The sequence below is a fragment of the Cololabis saira genome, chromosome 21 (genome assembly GCF_033807715.1).
Source record: "Cololabis saira isolate AMF1-May2022 chromosome 21, fColSai1.1, whole genome shotgun sequence".
NCBI lineage: Eukaryota > Metazoa > Chordata > Actinopteri > Beloniformes > Belonidae > Cololabis > Cololabis saira.
In genome coordinates, this window is record NC_084607.1 from 10,848,283 (window position 1) to 10,862,978 (window position 14,696).

The window sequence follows — 14,696 nt, forward strand, 5'->3', positions numbered from 1 at the left end:
CAAGTAATTGATGAACTCATTTATAGTGAGTTCATAGATAGGACATCCACTTCTCTGTGTTATTGTGCTGCAGTTGAATACAACCTCATATGTAAACTAAGCAGCTGAACCAGGATGGTACTGATGTTCTACAACTCACGCAGGATGACGAAATAACTTGGTTGGTGTCGGTCTTGATCTTGACACTCTGGTCTTGGTAGCGTCTTGGTCTCGGTTTAGGCGGTCTTGACTACAAGTTTACTATCTATCTATTTCATTTCATTTCATTTCATTTCATTTATTTATTTAAAAGGGACAACGCACATGAATTAACATGAGCACCTGAGTCCATCATGTAAATGTGCCAGATTTAGCCATACAGGCTAATTTACATCTGCAGTCCTTGGCAGGTTGATGGTATATATAAAAAACATTGAAAGAGAACACACTAAAACACTAGAGCACAGAGTACAAACAATTAGTAAAACCATGACATAACTCTGAATAATGACAAACAACATAAATGAAGAATTATAGCACGCAACACATTAGCTCACACAAAAGCACATAAGCACAAACAGGTAGTAAAAACAATAACCTGACCCCTATACCAGATTATGACAGCATGTTTGATTATCCAGTAACCACTGTTTTGTGTTTTTAGAGAAGGAATGAAGAGATGTGATGTTAGTTGTATGGGTTTAGTGTTCCAGGTATGAGCTGCTTAATAGGAAAAGGCTGACTGCTCAAAGGCACTTTTTCTATGTGCTGTTTTGCAGCTCTGGTAGATGAGTTTTGATTTTGTTGAATAAACTCATTGAGTGGAGGGGGGGCCAGACCATGAAGGATTTTATATACAAGTAAAATGTCTGCAAACTAAATCATATTTCCCCAGTTTAAAAAAACATATTTAGTTAAAATATTACAATGATGATATAAATTTGACTTTTTATCCAATGTTTTCAAAGCCTGCTATCTATCTATCCATCCATCTATCCATCCATCTATCCATCCATCCATCCATCCATCCATCCATTTTTTGTATGAAACTTTATTTAAATTCCAGAAAATACAATAATATTAAAATAAATGGCAGACATCATTCAATAATATAAAACACAAACATACATAGGCATCATTATAGTCCAAAAAATATAAAATTGTTCTCTTCACAAAAAAGCTACAATAAAGTGCAAGTAGTTTGTGACATTAACAATTACACTAAATAATAAAAGGCAATACATTCAGATATCCGTAAACATTTCTTTTATGAGGTTGACAGTGGTATTACATTTTTTGTTATTAACCAAAATACATTTTGAAATCAACTTTAAAGGGAACTAAGGATGGACAGGATTTGGAGAATTTTGCCTTTTGAATGTGAAACTTAATAAATAAGTGAGGGAACTGCAACATAACTTTGTATTTATGTTTTGTATTGTTTCCTTTATCTTGTTTTTATGAAAAGGCACATTTTTTATCCGCTTGGTTTTAATATTTTAGTGGGGTTTTTTTTCTACTGATGTTTTAACTTATCTTGATTCTTATCTTGGGGCCGTCCTTCTTGTTCTTTGTTCTTTTAGCCAAAGCACTGTTGTCACTTTATATTAACCTGTGTTGTTGAGTGTATGGTTTTAGATTGTATGAGGAGGCACTCACTGTGAACCAAATTTACCTAAGGGTACTATAATAAATCTATCTATCTATCTATCTATCTATCTATCTATCTATCTATCTATCTATCTATCTATCTATCTATCTATCTATCTATCTATCTATCTATCTATCTATCTATCTATCTATCTATCTATCTATCTATCTATCTATCTATCTATCTATCTATCTATCTATCTATCTATCTATCTATCTATCTAACTTAGCAACAAGAATCATTAAGTTGACCAGTTGCTGAATTTTGCAATTTTGGTTTTCGTAATATATTAAGATATCTTTAGCTTCTAATTTAATTACATTATTAGTTTGTATATCAAAACATTCTTCAACCATCCATCCATCCTTTTCGCCTGTAGGGGCCACCGTAGTGACGTCACGCGGGCCTATATAAACCCGCTCCAGCGCGGGACTCAGTGGCGGGGTGCCACACCTAACCCTAAATGCAGGCAGCGCTCTGTCCCGAACAAGTGTTGTTTTGTAGTTTCTGGCTTTCAGCACATGACAGAGAAGCGTCGGGAACCGTTTTTCGTTACTAAAAAAGCCAGGAACATCACCCCGCCGCGCTCAGCTCCCCGCCCGGAGCGCCGCGTCCGCCGCGGTCAGCTTTGCTGCCGCGAAGAGTTCGTCTCTGCCGCGGCGCTGCCTCCAGCGGGGACCCGGCTCAGCTGAGCAGACTAAACCTGAGCAGGGTTGGCCCTGCCGGCTCTGCAGCGGGCCGGTCGGAAAACCCAAGCTCAAACACTTGTTGAACAACGTGCCGTCTGTAGTTTCACGAAGTAGCAACGATTAAGCCTGAATTATGGTTTCACAGTTAAATCGACGCAGAACTAATGCCGCGTTCCATTTGTCCTCGGAAGTGGGGATTTCCCAGTTCCCAGTTGGTTTTTTCAACTGGAACGCCCCTCGAAGTGGGATTTCCCTCTGGGAAAGTGGGAGAGTCTTCACCACCCCCGAGTTCACATTCCAAGATGGCTGCCCCGGTTGTAAACAGTAGAAGAGAGCTTCGTAGCACTTCATTCTAGTTTTGGTCACACTAAATCAGTCGTATACAAGTATTGTTCGGCATATATATGCTGCTATAGTGTAATTTACATTTTTCATGTGGTATATGCGAACTACAAACTTGTTTACCTACTCTGTAACTGGAACGCTGATAACTCGGCTGTGACGTTATTCCCAGTTCCGACTTCCGACTTCCGAGTTAAATGGAACGCAGCATTACGCCGTAGGGCTACGGCGTAATGCACATTTATGGTTCCGCGTTACACCAACGCACAGGCTACGGCGTAGGGTTCGCGGCGACGCATACCCTACGCCGTAGGCTCTGCGTTGGTGTAACGCGGAACCATAAACCAGCCTTAGTTGAATAAAGGTCTACTTTTTAGATGATTCAAAACTTTAGAAGATTTCCTTGAAACATTTTTCTAATTTGATCCATTTTCCTGCTTTAAAACATTTAAAACGTTTTCTTTCACCTTCAAAACACTTAAAAAAATATTACTTTATAATTTATTTTTCGGTTGTCTTTTGTATTATTGTTTGTATTGCTTTTTGTGTCTTTCTTTACTGCTTATGCTGATTGGTTGTTTGTTCTCCTCTGCATCTGATTGATGTGTCCGTTTGCGGCTCATAACTTAAATGCAGTTTCAGAGAAAGTGATCAGTTACAGTGAGGAAAAGCCCCCTAAAAAGGAATTAAAAGCCCAATAAGCAGTGTTGGTTTCATTCGTTTTGCTCACATTATGCCCATTTTCTCCCAAGTACACTTTCACTGAAAGTGCTGATTTATTTTCACAGCCTCAGTAAAAGCACATCCACCTCTACTGAGGCCGGCCCTGGCTGCAGGCTCACAGCAGACCCAGTCCACCAGAAATGACCGCACTCAAGAAGGCAAACGTCACAATTATTTTCCAAGTACTCACTGCAAAACAGTCCATTGCCCTCTTGTCAAAACAGAATTATACAAAGTCTTTTATTTTCTTTAAATTCGACACGCTGCTTTCTGAAAAACAGTCCGGACATGACAGTATTGGCCTCGATGATGTTGAGCCTCTCTTCCCTAAATAATTTAGCTGGTTATAGGGCCTGGAACTTCTAGTCTAGTTCAGTTTCAGATTTGTATAATCTGAAATGTGCCTGTTTGCTCCTACCAGGTTAATTGATACCACCTGAGCTGATCATGTTAGCTGTTCATTACCTGTGTTTAAAGAGCTGCTTGAAGGAGACCCCTTTGTCTTTGTTATCTGCCTTGAAGAAGGCCTACATGGCCGAAACATGTTGGCATTTTTTTAACTTTTACTAAGCCATGATTCAATAAAGGCTTTTTATATTTTTCTAACTTCTTGAGTGACTCGGTTTTTCTAAATTGTTTTTCAAAGGTCTCAAATGTTTGTATTTGTGGCCTGCGAGGGTTTAAGAGACTGGAAGGTTTAATTACAATTCTGATTCCTGGGTGGGATTCGTTTCCTAGCGTCATTGAGGTAAAGCCATGTTGTTTATGCAAATAAATGTACGACTTTCATAATTTGTAAAACGTGATTGCACAAATGCAATGTAATTACTTTTTATGCAAATTCAACTTTAGAGCCTGATAAGACTTGTTTCGTGAACATGCCCAAATATGCTGACCCATCCACGCTTTTTAAACATGTCCGAACATGCTCCGATTTGGGAAGAAAAAAACAAAAAAAAAAGCCTGCGGAAATCCTCCAGCATGCACACTACCATTTTTTTGCAAGCCTTTGCAAGTTAGACATTTACCTTAAAGAGCCTTCATGCAGTTTTGCAGATGTTCATTGTTAAATAGAAATGAATTAAGGGACAAACAAGGTTCCGGAAATAAAGGGCGTTTTCTTTCCAGTGTTTTGTTGGATCTTTATTTCATATATCATCACGTATTTCATATATGACTTATTAAACTCCGCTGTCTTATAAAAACTATGCAATAATGCCAGGCTACAAGATGGCCTTGGAGAAGGAACAGCCTGGGTCTGAACTGATAAGCTGCAGGTTTAAATACAGTCTGCGGCCCCCATACCACGCACATCAGATCACTTCTGAGGCAGACGGAGTGCTCCAGGCTTGATCTCCAGAATGCATTCTGTATAACTATAATGCCGGATAAAACTACTAAAATGTATATCTCGTCCTGGCTCCATGTGATCAAACAACTCAGTGAGAAGCAGCTACGCTGATCTCAACAGTTTGAGATGACTTCATGTTCTTCTGCAAAGAACATGAACATGCTCTGATTTTTTTCTTAAAAACTAAAAAAAACCCTGCGGAAATCCTCCAGCATGCTCACTACTCCCATTTCTTTTGCAAGCCTTTGCAAGTTAGACATTTAAGGAGCCTTAATGCAATTTTGCAGATGTTAAATAGAAAACAATTAAGGGACAATAGCAAAACAAGTTTCGGGAAATAAAGGGGGATTTTCTTTCTGTGTTTGAAGTACTTCTGCAAAGTTTGTCTTATTGCTGTAACAGCTTGAATGTATTTCACACAGACCCACAAAACAACCCTTTTAAATCTCACACTGACATCTTAACAATATTGCCACAAACATCTTAGCTTGAGCCTATATGTGTCAGTGCCCGCTACAGCTCTTCTTTTAGGAGTAAAATGCTATTTGATGTTGGTTAGATGTTTGTATTTCTGGCTTGTGGGAGGAAAACAGCATGCCTGCTGATCTGGGGGTTTGGCACAGGACAAACCCCCAGAGTTCAGACTGTGTGGGACATTGGCAAGGCCTGGTTTAAACATCACCCTGCCTGCTTACAATTAGAGTACTGATGTCTTCCACAGTCAACATAAATCCTGTTTTAAGAGGTTTCTAAGTGACAAACCAAATATCTTGACCTTACAGGTCACTTGTACTTGTTTTTCCTCCAACATATAATTGAATTAAGTAGTGTAACTGTAACCCTAGATGTGTTGCTGACGAGCTGCGGGTCAACTTTTTCACATCTATGAGGAAAGAGTAGAAATGATGTCAGCACACTTGTGGAGATCCTTGGTGCAGCCGATAAACTCTTGCTCATATGATATGGGAGGAATACACATACTCGAGCTGAAGTTATAGCTTGTGTCTCAGCAGGTGAAAGCTCCCTCAAGTAATATCTGAAAATCTAATCAATGAGGTTCTGTAATCTGTCCAGTAAAAACTCACACAAACACATTTCCTCAGATGAAGTATTTACTGCAAAGTCCTCTGCTCTTGCTGCTGGGCCTTTAACGCCTATTGGACTGCAGACAGAACAGGAAATTAAGTAGGACATTAAAGTGAGAACAGTTTGCTGCAAACCTTTTGGCGAAGGCTACACTGACATCCTGAAGGCTGTTCAATTTAACTGTAGCAAACTGCCCTCTAAACACTAATTATATGTCTATGTTGTGAAATTGGCACTTAACACACATAAATAAAAATGCACAAGCAGCTGGGAGATTGAATCGGTATCTATTAAGAGTTGATTTGTACAAGTGGCTAAGAATATAGATGAGGTTTGGTCAAGGAACAGCCTGTTTCTAAGTGCTAAAGTCTAGAAAGAATGCTGAAGATAAATTAAATAAGCATCTGCGGGGGGAAAAAAAGGAATAATTTTCTTAATGCACAGGCAATAAAAGGCCAGATGCTTGGGCTCAAAGACGGATCTCTGCCTGACCAAACATCACCAGTTAGCTGCTTTTTTTGTATGTGTGAGTGGTCAGCTCATCCTGGTCAGAGAGGACGCACCCTTCCTGAGCAGAGGCTTGAGCTGGCATGGACTCCAGAACAGAACCCATAATAGACCCATAGCATTCATTTAGGGCCGTCTGGCTGAATAGCAGATGCACATTTTCTTGGTTTCGCTCCACCAAAATAGATTGTGGGGGTGGGGGGTTGGCGGGTGTGTATGCATCTGTATAGTATGATGTGTGTATGTGTGTGTTTGTCGTATGAATGAGCGTACGGGGAGTGGGGGGGGCTAAGGGAGATTGTTTCTTTTTATGTATTAATGTAAAGCACTTTGTGTTGCACTCCAGCTGCATGAAAAGTGCTATATAAATAAATTAAGTTTTAAGTTTAAGTGTTTAAATTCACTCGCTTTTGTCCTCAGTTCTTTGGCTTGAATTTAATAAGTGCTTTACATCTGAGAAAGAACAAACTTTACTGGATTCTTTCTCCATTAAATACCAGAATCTGGTGTTTCAGTCCATAGTGTATACTTTGGCTATGTCCACGCTGTTTTAGATTAGTCCCCTGTGAAAAACAGCACCAATGACTCCTAAAAATTCAGAATACAATTAATAACATGCCTTGCAAAGACTTGGGTAACATTGTCTTAAGAAAACACAAGCGCTCATTTTTCTTCTACATGGACAAACTAACTGTCGGATTAGAAGAAAGAAACGATTCTTTTTCTTCTGGTCATTGTCTGATAACGAAAGAGCTGCAGTTCAGACCATAAATATTTCTCATTGAAAAGCTGCTACTAATGGCCCTATGATTCATGTCTTCTGGCCCCATGTGTGTTTTGCAATAACAATCCAATTTGGATGAGAATTTCTTCGTAAGATAAGCGTTGATCTGGGATCCACAGACAATAACATTCTATCCGTGTGTCAGCCTTGCAAAACAATCCATTACGCTTTGTTATTTGTCCAGTTTATGCCTAATTCCAATATGTCTGTATCATTTTCAGGGTTTTTGTTGGGGAAACTTGGGGAAGCTTCAAAGTGCTTTTATCATTTGGTTCAAATAGTGTTGATGACTCTAAAGAACAAAGTCATTTTTAAAAAAACTGGTTAAGTGCCAAAGTGGTTAAGAAAAAATGAAAAATGAAAGAGTTGTGTTGACAGTTGGCCCCTGATGTTGCAAGCACCTCCGGCGCTATTGTTAGTTTCAGCTGCAACATATTCTTCATGCAGAACTGAATTCAGTATTAACTTCTGATGCTGTCTTAATGAGCTCTATCACGCTATGTTGTGTTCTCAACATTTTAAAGTCTTAAATTGTTGATTGGAGGAGTACAGACACAAGTCCCAACCTCTTTTCATTGTTTTAACAGAAGAATTTTAATCACACAAAGCTATATACAGAAACTGATTTATTCTGTCTTCAGCAGCCCTGTCAAAACTTTGTGCCAGACTTAAGGAGTGTGGCAAGAAAAAAAAACAAAAAAAAAGTCAAAATCTAATTTTGAACTTGAGAGGTGCCGTTTACGGCTTGTTGTTCCAACTCGGCTGCATGCCTGCGGAGCTGGGTATTTTTATTGTACACTTTATTGTAAACTAGTTCATTCACTTTTGTGTGTAAAATAAAAAGGGCATAGCATGCCCATTTGCCGCTCCATAAAGAGTCCCACTGAAGTTGGGTGGTTTGCAGCACATTTACATGACACGCTGCAGCGTTGGCAGGACAATCAAACAAGTCCGTGAATGCATTTTCTGCCAAATTCATCGTTGTTTGGTGATGGAGGACACCTGAAGAGACAGGCTGCACCAGGGCAAGTGCCACAACTAAGGTTCAACAAGTAAGGACGTAAACCAGAGCTTTAACTTAATGGAAAAAAAGTCAAATTATGATAATTGATTTAAAAAAGTATTTGAAAATAGTTACACAGAATTTAAAAACATTAAGTACGTATTAAGGAAAAGATAAGATGTGAACAATCTGGAAGAAAAGGTCAACACAACTTCCAATCCAAAGTATGTGTTTGCACAAATTGTAGAAAAGGCAAAGAGGAGAAGATGCAAAATGCACATGGCTCACCTGTCCGTTGCTGAACCCGAACTTCAGCCTGCCCTGTTTGGGAGAGACAGAGAAGCAGCATCAGCGCGCTGAAGGACATGTTAGACACTAAAAAACAGCTGCTCTTTTCTCTCCTTCTTCTCTTTGCAAAAACAAATTTTGTCCCACTTCCACCCTTTTCTCTCTTTATCCCTTGAAAGCCACTCTCTCCACAAACCACGCACTTTCTAACTACACCCTTTCTCTCCTCCTCAGCAGTGCTCCTCGGTTGCCATAGTGATTACAAAGACAAAAGGGACAGCTGATAGGCTTTAGATCGGAGAGGAGTCTGTCATCTTCTGGGCCCAAGCCCTGGGTTGTACTCTTATTATTTTCACAAACTATATAAAAAATTATCTGTGGCAACCGCAGCATCATTCAGAGTAATAAAATAATATGTCATGCAACAGTATCCCCCCTCCTTCCTCCCAAACCAGATGTGGGGACAGTAAGAAATCGGACATTTGAGCGTATACTAGGACATCATGAATCAAACAGAGCCATGTTTGTTATGGTATTATGTAATCCTCTTCAACTCTGTTTACAGCTCCTCAAAACAATGTGTCTTTTTTCCTAAAGTGTCATTGTTTTGTAGCCTAAATGGAACAGAAAAGTCTCCATTTTGCAGAATGCAAAAATGCACGTGCTTAGTGGCATGTAAAACTGACGAAGAGCAAACTTTGGTGGACTGCAGCACCTATTGTGGTCACGGCGTTCTTTTTTTTGTGCTTTGGCTGTAAACATGGAAAAGATGTCAAAGAACATAAAAGCTCAGGGTTTATGTCCCATAACTAGAACTGTAAATGCAGGATACAATATCACAACAGCTTTCACACAGATTTCACTGAAAATAAGGATGTTGCACTTGCTGTGAATATTATTAAAAACAGGCTTGTTTCATCATCCAATGCTGAAGGCGGGTCAGACTTATTATGCATGACAGTCCAGCAAGAGAAAAAAAGATCTGTGCACTTAACGGTGCACATGATCTGACCAGATAGAGTCAACAGGATTTGGATCAAAACAAAAACAACACAAGCTCAGAGGAAGCAAATGTAAATTATCTGCAATAAGTCATCTCCTTACTTTCCCAATTTATGTTTCCACAACAGTGTTTCCTTAGCTCAGCAGAGGAAAAGTACCACTCTAAGGCAATACATGTTCAAATATTGATGAGATGTTTTACAACAAAGAAAAAAAACACATCACTCTGGGAAGGAAATTGCAGCAGAGTTTGGTTTATTTTAGATAAATATTTTGTCAGTTATCCCTGGTTTGATGCTTTATTATTCCCACCAGAAGATGTCAGCAAAGTTTAGGTTCAGACCAGTTTTAGGGAAGCGCTGCAGAAATGTTGACATGTTTTATCAGGAACTACTTTATAAATACAAACAAATGACCCCATTAGCACTAGATGCCTTTCAGACCAGGAGCCAAGTTCCACATGCTTCTTTTCATCTTGATGCAATATGAGTTAATGTCAAACGGCCTTACCTGTTATCAATCCAAGTGGGATGACGTTGATTAAAAAAGGTTAAAGGTCAAAGTCTAAACTGAAATACAAACATTTACAGTGTGTGTGGTCCCTACCTACCTCAAGCATGCTGGAGATGAACCATTCAATTAAAGAATTACAGGCCGATTTCAAAACTCCCATTTGTGTCCAAAATTGTAGAGAATATTGCAACAGAGCAACAAAAGTCTTTTTTTTAGAAAAGCACGAGTCTCTTGAGAGTCTGGTTTCCATAAGCAGCATTCCACAGAAAAAACAGATTTACTTAACGTTTCTCGACACATTCTGATGGCAGCTGATTCTGGGGATTTTACAATGCTGGTTTTGCAGGATTTATTATCTGCCTTTGACACTGTCGATCATAATATTTTGATGAACGGCTCCATGATATGGTTGGCCTATCCGGCCTGGCTTCATACTCCTACTAGGGGAGTTTTTACCTGCCAGTGTTTATGTTTTTGTTTATGTTTATGTAATAATTGCTCAGGGATCACGTTCTGGGCATCTGAATAGCAGAGAGAGACAACTTCTGTTGTAATAGACGCTATATAAATAACATTGAAAATTAATTGTGGCAGAGTTGACCAGTGTCAATGATACATTTTGGGGGTATAGCTCAGTGGTAGAGCATTTAATTTTGAATTTACAGTGGGGGCAGTGGTGCAAGTGGACCTCAGTATCTTGAGTGTATACATCAACTTTCCTCCTTTTCAAATTTGAAGGGGAAGATCCCTGTTTCAATTGGGAGAGGCCTTGATCAGAGCAGTTAGTGCAAGAGGTCCGGTCTTACAATCTGGATCCACCTATTTCTATGACCATCACAGAAAGGGGGTATAGCTCAGTGGTAGAGCATTTGACTGCAGATCAAGAGGTCCCCAGTTCAACTCTGGGTGCCCCCTGACTAGGTCATGTGATTTAGTTAAGTTCACAATAACTTTAAGGTACAAAAGCTGTTTAAGACTACTTCCTGCACTGCCATGTAAATTAATTCTTTGAGGGTGTCACCAGGGAAGCGTCACATTTCTTACTGACTTCCATGTTGTGGTGTTTTCTGCTTTGGATGCTACTGGTTTTCAATTATGGTCCACCTAAACTAAGTGAATCTGTATTTTCATGCCTCTTTTGAAAACATAGAAGTTAAAAATCAATGAAAAAGTAGAAACACTACACAAGGAAGAAGAGCTGAGTTTCAGCCAGGTCGGGTGATGAAGAGAACATTTATGTAAAGAGATGGGTCTTTGGCAGTCTCTGAAAACTGTCTGCCTAATCAGCATTCCTTTTGTGCCTAGGAAGCTGATTTCAAATCATGTTCATGTAATAATTGCAGAAAAAAAATATCAGAAAAATGCAGAGAGACAACTTCTGTTGTAATGGATGCTATATAAAATTGAATTTAATTGAATTGAATTTTATTTGTAACTTTCTGGCTGAAGTTTCAAAAAACAAAGACCTTAACCAACTACAAGCAGTCCAGAATGGCTCCTAACAAACTTAAGCAAAAGACAACACATAACCCCTGTTTAATCTCTGCACTGGTTACCAGAACATTTCAGAATCAATTTGAACATTTCAGCTCTCACTTTCAGAGCCTTATGCAGTAAAGCTCCTGTACTCCATCTCAGACTCTTTAGATCTCCACACCACCTCTCCCAGTCTCAGGTCATCTGGTCAAAGGCTGATGGTGGTGACCTGCTTTCAGAGCAGTGGCCCCTGCCTGTAGGTTGTGGAACGTGTTGCCTACTTCTTTACGTTGCCTTAACACAATTGAATCTTTAAAAAAGCAGCTTTAGACCAAATTATTCAGACAGGCTTTTAATTAGAGTTGGTCTGGTCATAAGTTGTGTATGTTCTTTCTTGTGTTTTTCCTGTTTTATGTTTGTTTTATGCTTCCCCTGTTTAATGTTTTATGCCTGTGTCATATCGTTTTATGTGTGACTTTTGAAGTATTTTGTGGCTTTTAACCTGTGAGAAGTGTCTTATAAATAAATTGTACTTACTAACAGTGGAAATAAACAATACTTAAATAAGGTTTGGCATATAGGACCTGTATCACTAACAGTATCACAGTGGTTTATTACTCACAATCTAACCACTTGTGCAAATTATCAGGTTCCTGCAGAATTGTGAAGACAAATAATTTCAGAGCATGAAAATTCCAACTTACATGATAAGTTCATGGATGTATTTACCACAGGTTTTTGTTTTGGTAGCAGTAGATAAGCTTGAAAATAGCAACGCCTTGTTCCTGATGAAACATGAAGGCGCATAACTGTTTCAGTTTCTGTATCTGGCTGGGAAACGTCTGTTTTAGATCTCATATTTGATGTTTTTTCATTTATTCTGCAAATATATTAAAGCAGCACAACGTAACTTTCAGCTTTTCTGAGTTTGGCGGCATCTTTTGGACAAAAGCGGTAGTGTTTTACCAGAAAGAACACTACGTTTCCCATGAGCACCAGCGCGTACTGCCGGAAAACTCCTGTCCCCTCGCTGCATTTGTTTTGATGAGAGGAGACTGGATGCTTTTCTGTTTCACCAAGTGAACAGACGGAACGCAAAAAAAAAGATGTTAAACTGCTGGAAAGGAACTGGAATTTACCCGGATACCTTAAACAAGGAAGCCAGGGAGCAGTATATGGAGAAAATAATGATTATTAACGGTCTGGATCCATATGAAATCTCTACTGAAGAGCCATATGTTTCAATACATTTGTATAATACAACATACAGTACATGTTTTGTATCCCTCTTAGGCTACTTCTCTTTTCTTTTTTTTTTGACCGCTGTATTATGCTGAAGAGGCTCCTCGTGAGATTATTTTTTTCCTCTGCAGCTACAAATAAGAGTTAATATTTTTTCCTCAACAAACTAGTTTTATCTGAAGATTGGGGTTAATTGCACCGCAGAGAGCTGGCCAGCAACTGCGTTTAGCTGGAGAAGTGGGAAATAAAACCCGTGTTTTGATCCGACGCCCGTCTGTGTGAGTGTTTGTGGTTTAAGGCTGTTTATGGTTCTGCGTTAAATCGACGCAGAGCCTACGGCGTAGGGTACGCGGCGACACGCACCGTACGTTGCGCGTCGCCACGTACCCTACGCAGTAGGTGTGCGTCGATTTAACGCAGAACCATAATTCAGGCTTTACTGTGTGTTTGGTCGTTACAGCCGCGATCCAAAGCGAGCCGACGACTCTTTCACTCTTTTACTCCGTTATATCAGATACTTGGCCTGCGTGATTCTGCCTCCGAGCAGGAAACCGTTGAAAAGTTAAACATTTAGGATCTTTTCCCTGGTCTGTTATATGTGGAGCTGCTGCTGCTGCTGCTGCAGCAACAGGTTACCAGCTTCTGCGGAGCTCTGCGCTCCAAGCCCCGCCCATTTTCGTCTCGACTGCGAATCGGGAAGGAGGGGGAAGTGACGTATGTGCCGTAAAGCAGTCAAAGCCGTAAAATTTGTAGTTTTTTAGTGTGGCAGGGTTCCTACCATGCTCCTCAAAGTTACATAGTGCCAGTGAAGGTGATACAGACCCCCCCAGACCATGACAGAGGTGTCATTAAACCTGTTGGAAGTTGATGTACCATCACAATGACTCTGGAAATATGATATTAAGGTGGAAAAGTTACGTAGTGTCGCTTTAAGTAAACAAAGTAGTTATATTTAGTTATACTGTTCCATTTGGATAACAGCTCTCAGCTGTTTCCTCTGGATAGCCTAAATGTCAAAGTTGTGACTTATATATATCGGATATATAGCCTTTGAACTGTTTGTATATATTTAGTATTTGTATATAGTAGCCTATATAAAGTATATATAGTCTTGTCAGTCCACCTGCAGATTTAAGAGGAAAACTTGGTCTTTTTTTTTAAATATTCTTTCTTGCTAGTTTTTTATTTCACATGAAATTGAAACGAGACGAATCAAGTTATTATACACGCATTTTCAATAGCATATGTTTAGATTTTAAAGTAGAAAATGATGTGAAAATGATCCATGCAGGCAAAAACCTGCTTTTATTCAAGTTTATTACTTATAATGGTTTTTTTTTCGGGGAATTTACTCAAGCAGTTATGTTTATTAATTGCACATGTGTTATCCTGGGTGAAAAATCAATATTTCTACTTTGAATTGGTTTTATAAAGAGGAAAAGTTAATAGACGGTTCAGTTTGCAGCGTGTTTACCAGAGCAGAGCTCAGCCGGGCTGCCTTTATTAACCGCCCGTAAGAAACACATTACAATACGACGTTCCTACCCTGGAAATGCATCTTAGGACTACTAAAGATGATTAAAATCAACGACAATATATTAGTTTATGTATCTTAACGATATTGTTCTTGACATATTTCGTGTTAAACTGTTAAAACGCTTTTATCTGTAGGATCGTTGTTGTTGTAACCAACAGTCTGACCCCCTAGTGGTCAAAACAGCGTCATATCTACGAAAGACCAGTTGTAGAAAAAAACAAGATGCCGTTTTTGTCAAATATGAATTGGTATTTTCAGAAATTCAAATTGAAAACACATCTAGACATATATGTATCACAGACACACCGTTTTGATATTTATAAATCCAATGGGACACGTCAGGACGACGGCAAGGGGGTATAGCTCAGTGGTAGAGCATTTGACTGCAGATCAAGAGGTCTCCGGTTCAAATCCGGATGCCCCCTATGTGACAGTTGTTTTCTTCGATTTTCGATTTCTCTTTAAATTATCGACTCTTTGTAGTTACTACCTAATTTCATAGTGCTACTGTTAAATTACTATA

At 39.2% G+C, this 14,696-nt stretch overlaps 1 protein-coding gene and 2 non-coding genes across 4 annotated transcripts in view; 2 read left to right on the plus strand and 1 right to left on the minus strand.

Moving 5' to 3' along the window:
* Positions 1–8,556, minus strand: part of LOC133421759 (plexin domain-containing protein 1-like) — a 40,592-nt gene extending 32,036 nt beyond the window's left edge. For both annotated transcript variants that reach the window (XM_061711516.1, XM_061711515.1), the window contains exon 1: positions 8,404–8,556. In XM_061711516.1, coding sequence (XP_061567500.1) covers positions 8,404–8,482 — 79 coding nt within the window. In that variant the 5' untranslated portion in view covers positions 8,483–8,556. The remainder of the gene's footprint in view (positions 1–8,403) is intronic.
* Positions 8,557–10,761: 2,205 nt separating this feature from the next.
* Positions 10,762–10,833, plus strand: trnac-gca (transfer RNA cysteine (anticodon GCA)). Its single transcript has one exon. It is a non-coding gene; the product is annotated as a tRNA-Cys (tRNA).
* Positions 10,834–14,526: 3,693 nt separating this feature from the next.
* On the plus strand, positions 14,527–14,598 carry trnac-gca (transfer RNA cysteine (anticodon GCA)). Its single transcript has one exon. It is a non-coding gene; the product is annotated as a tRNA-Cys (tRNA).
* Positions 14,599–14,696: the final 98 nt, after the last annotated feature.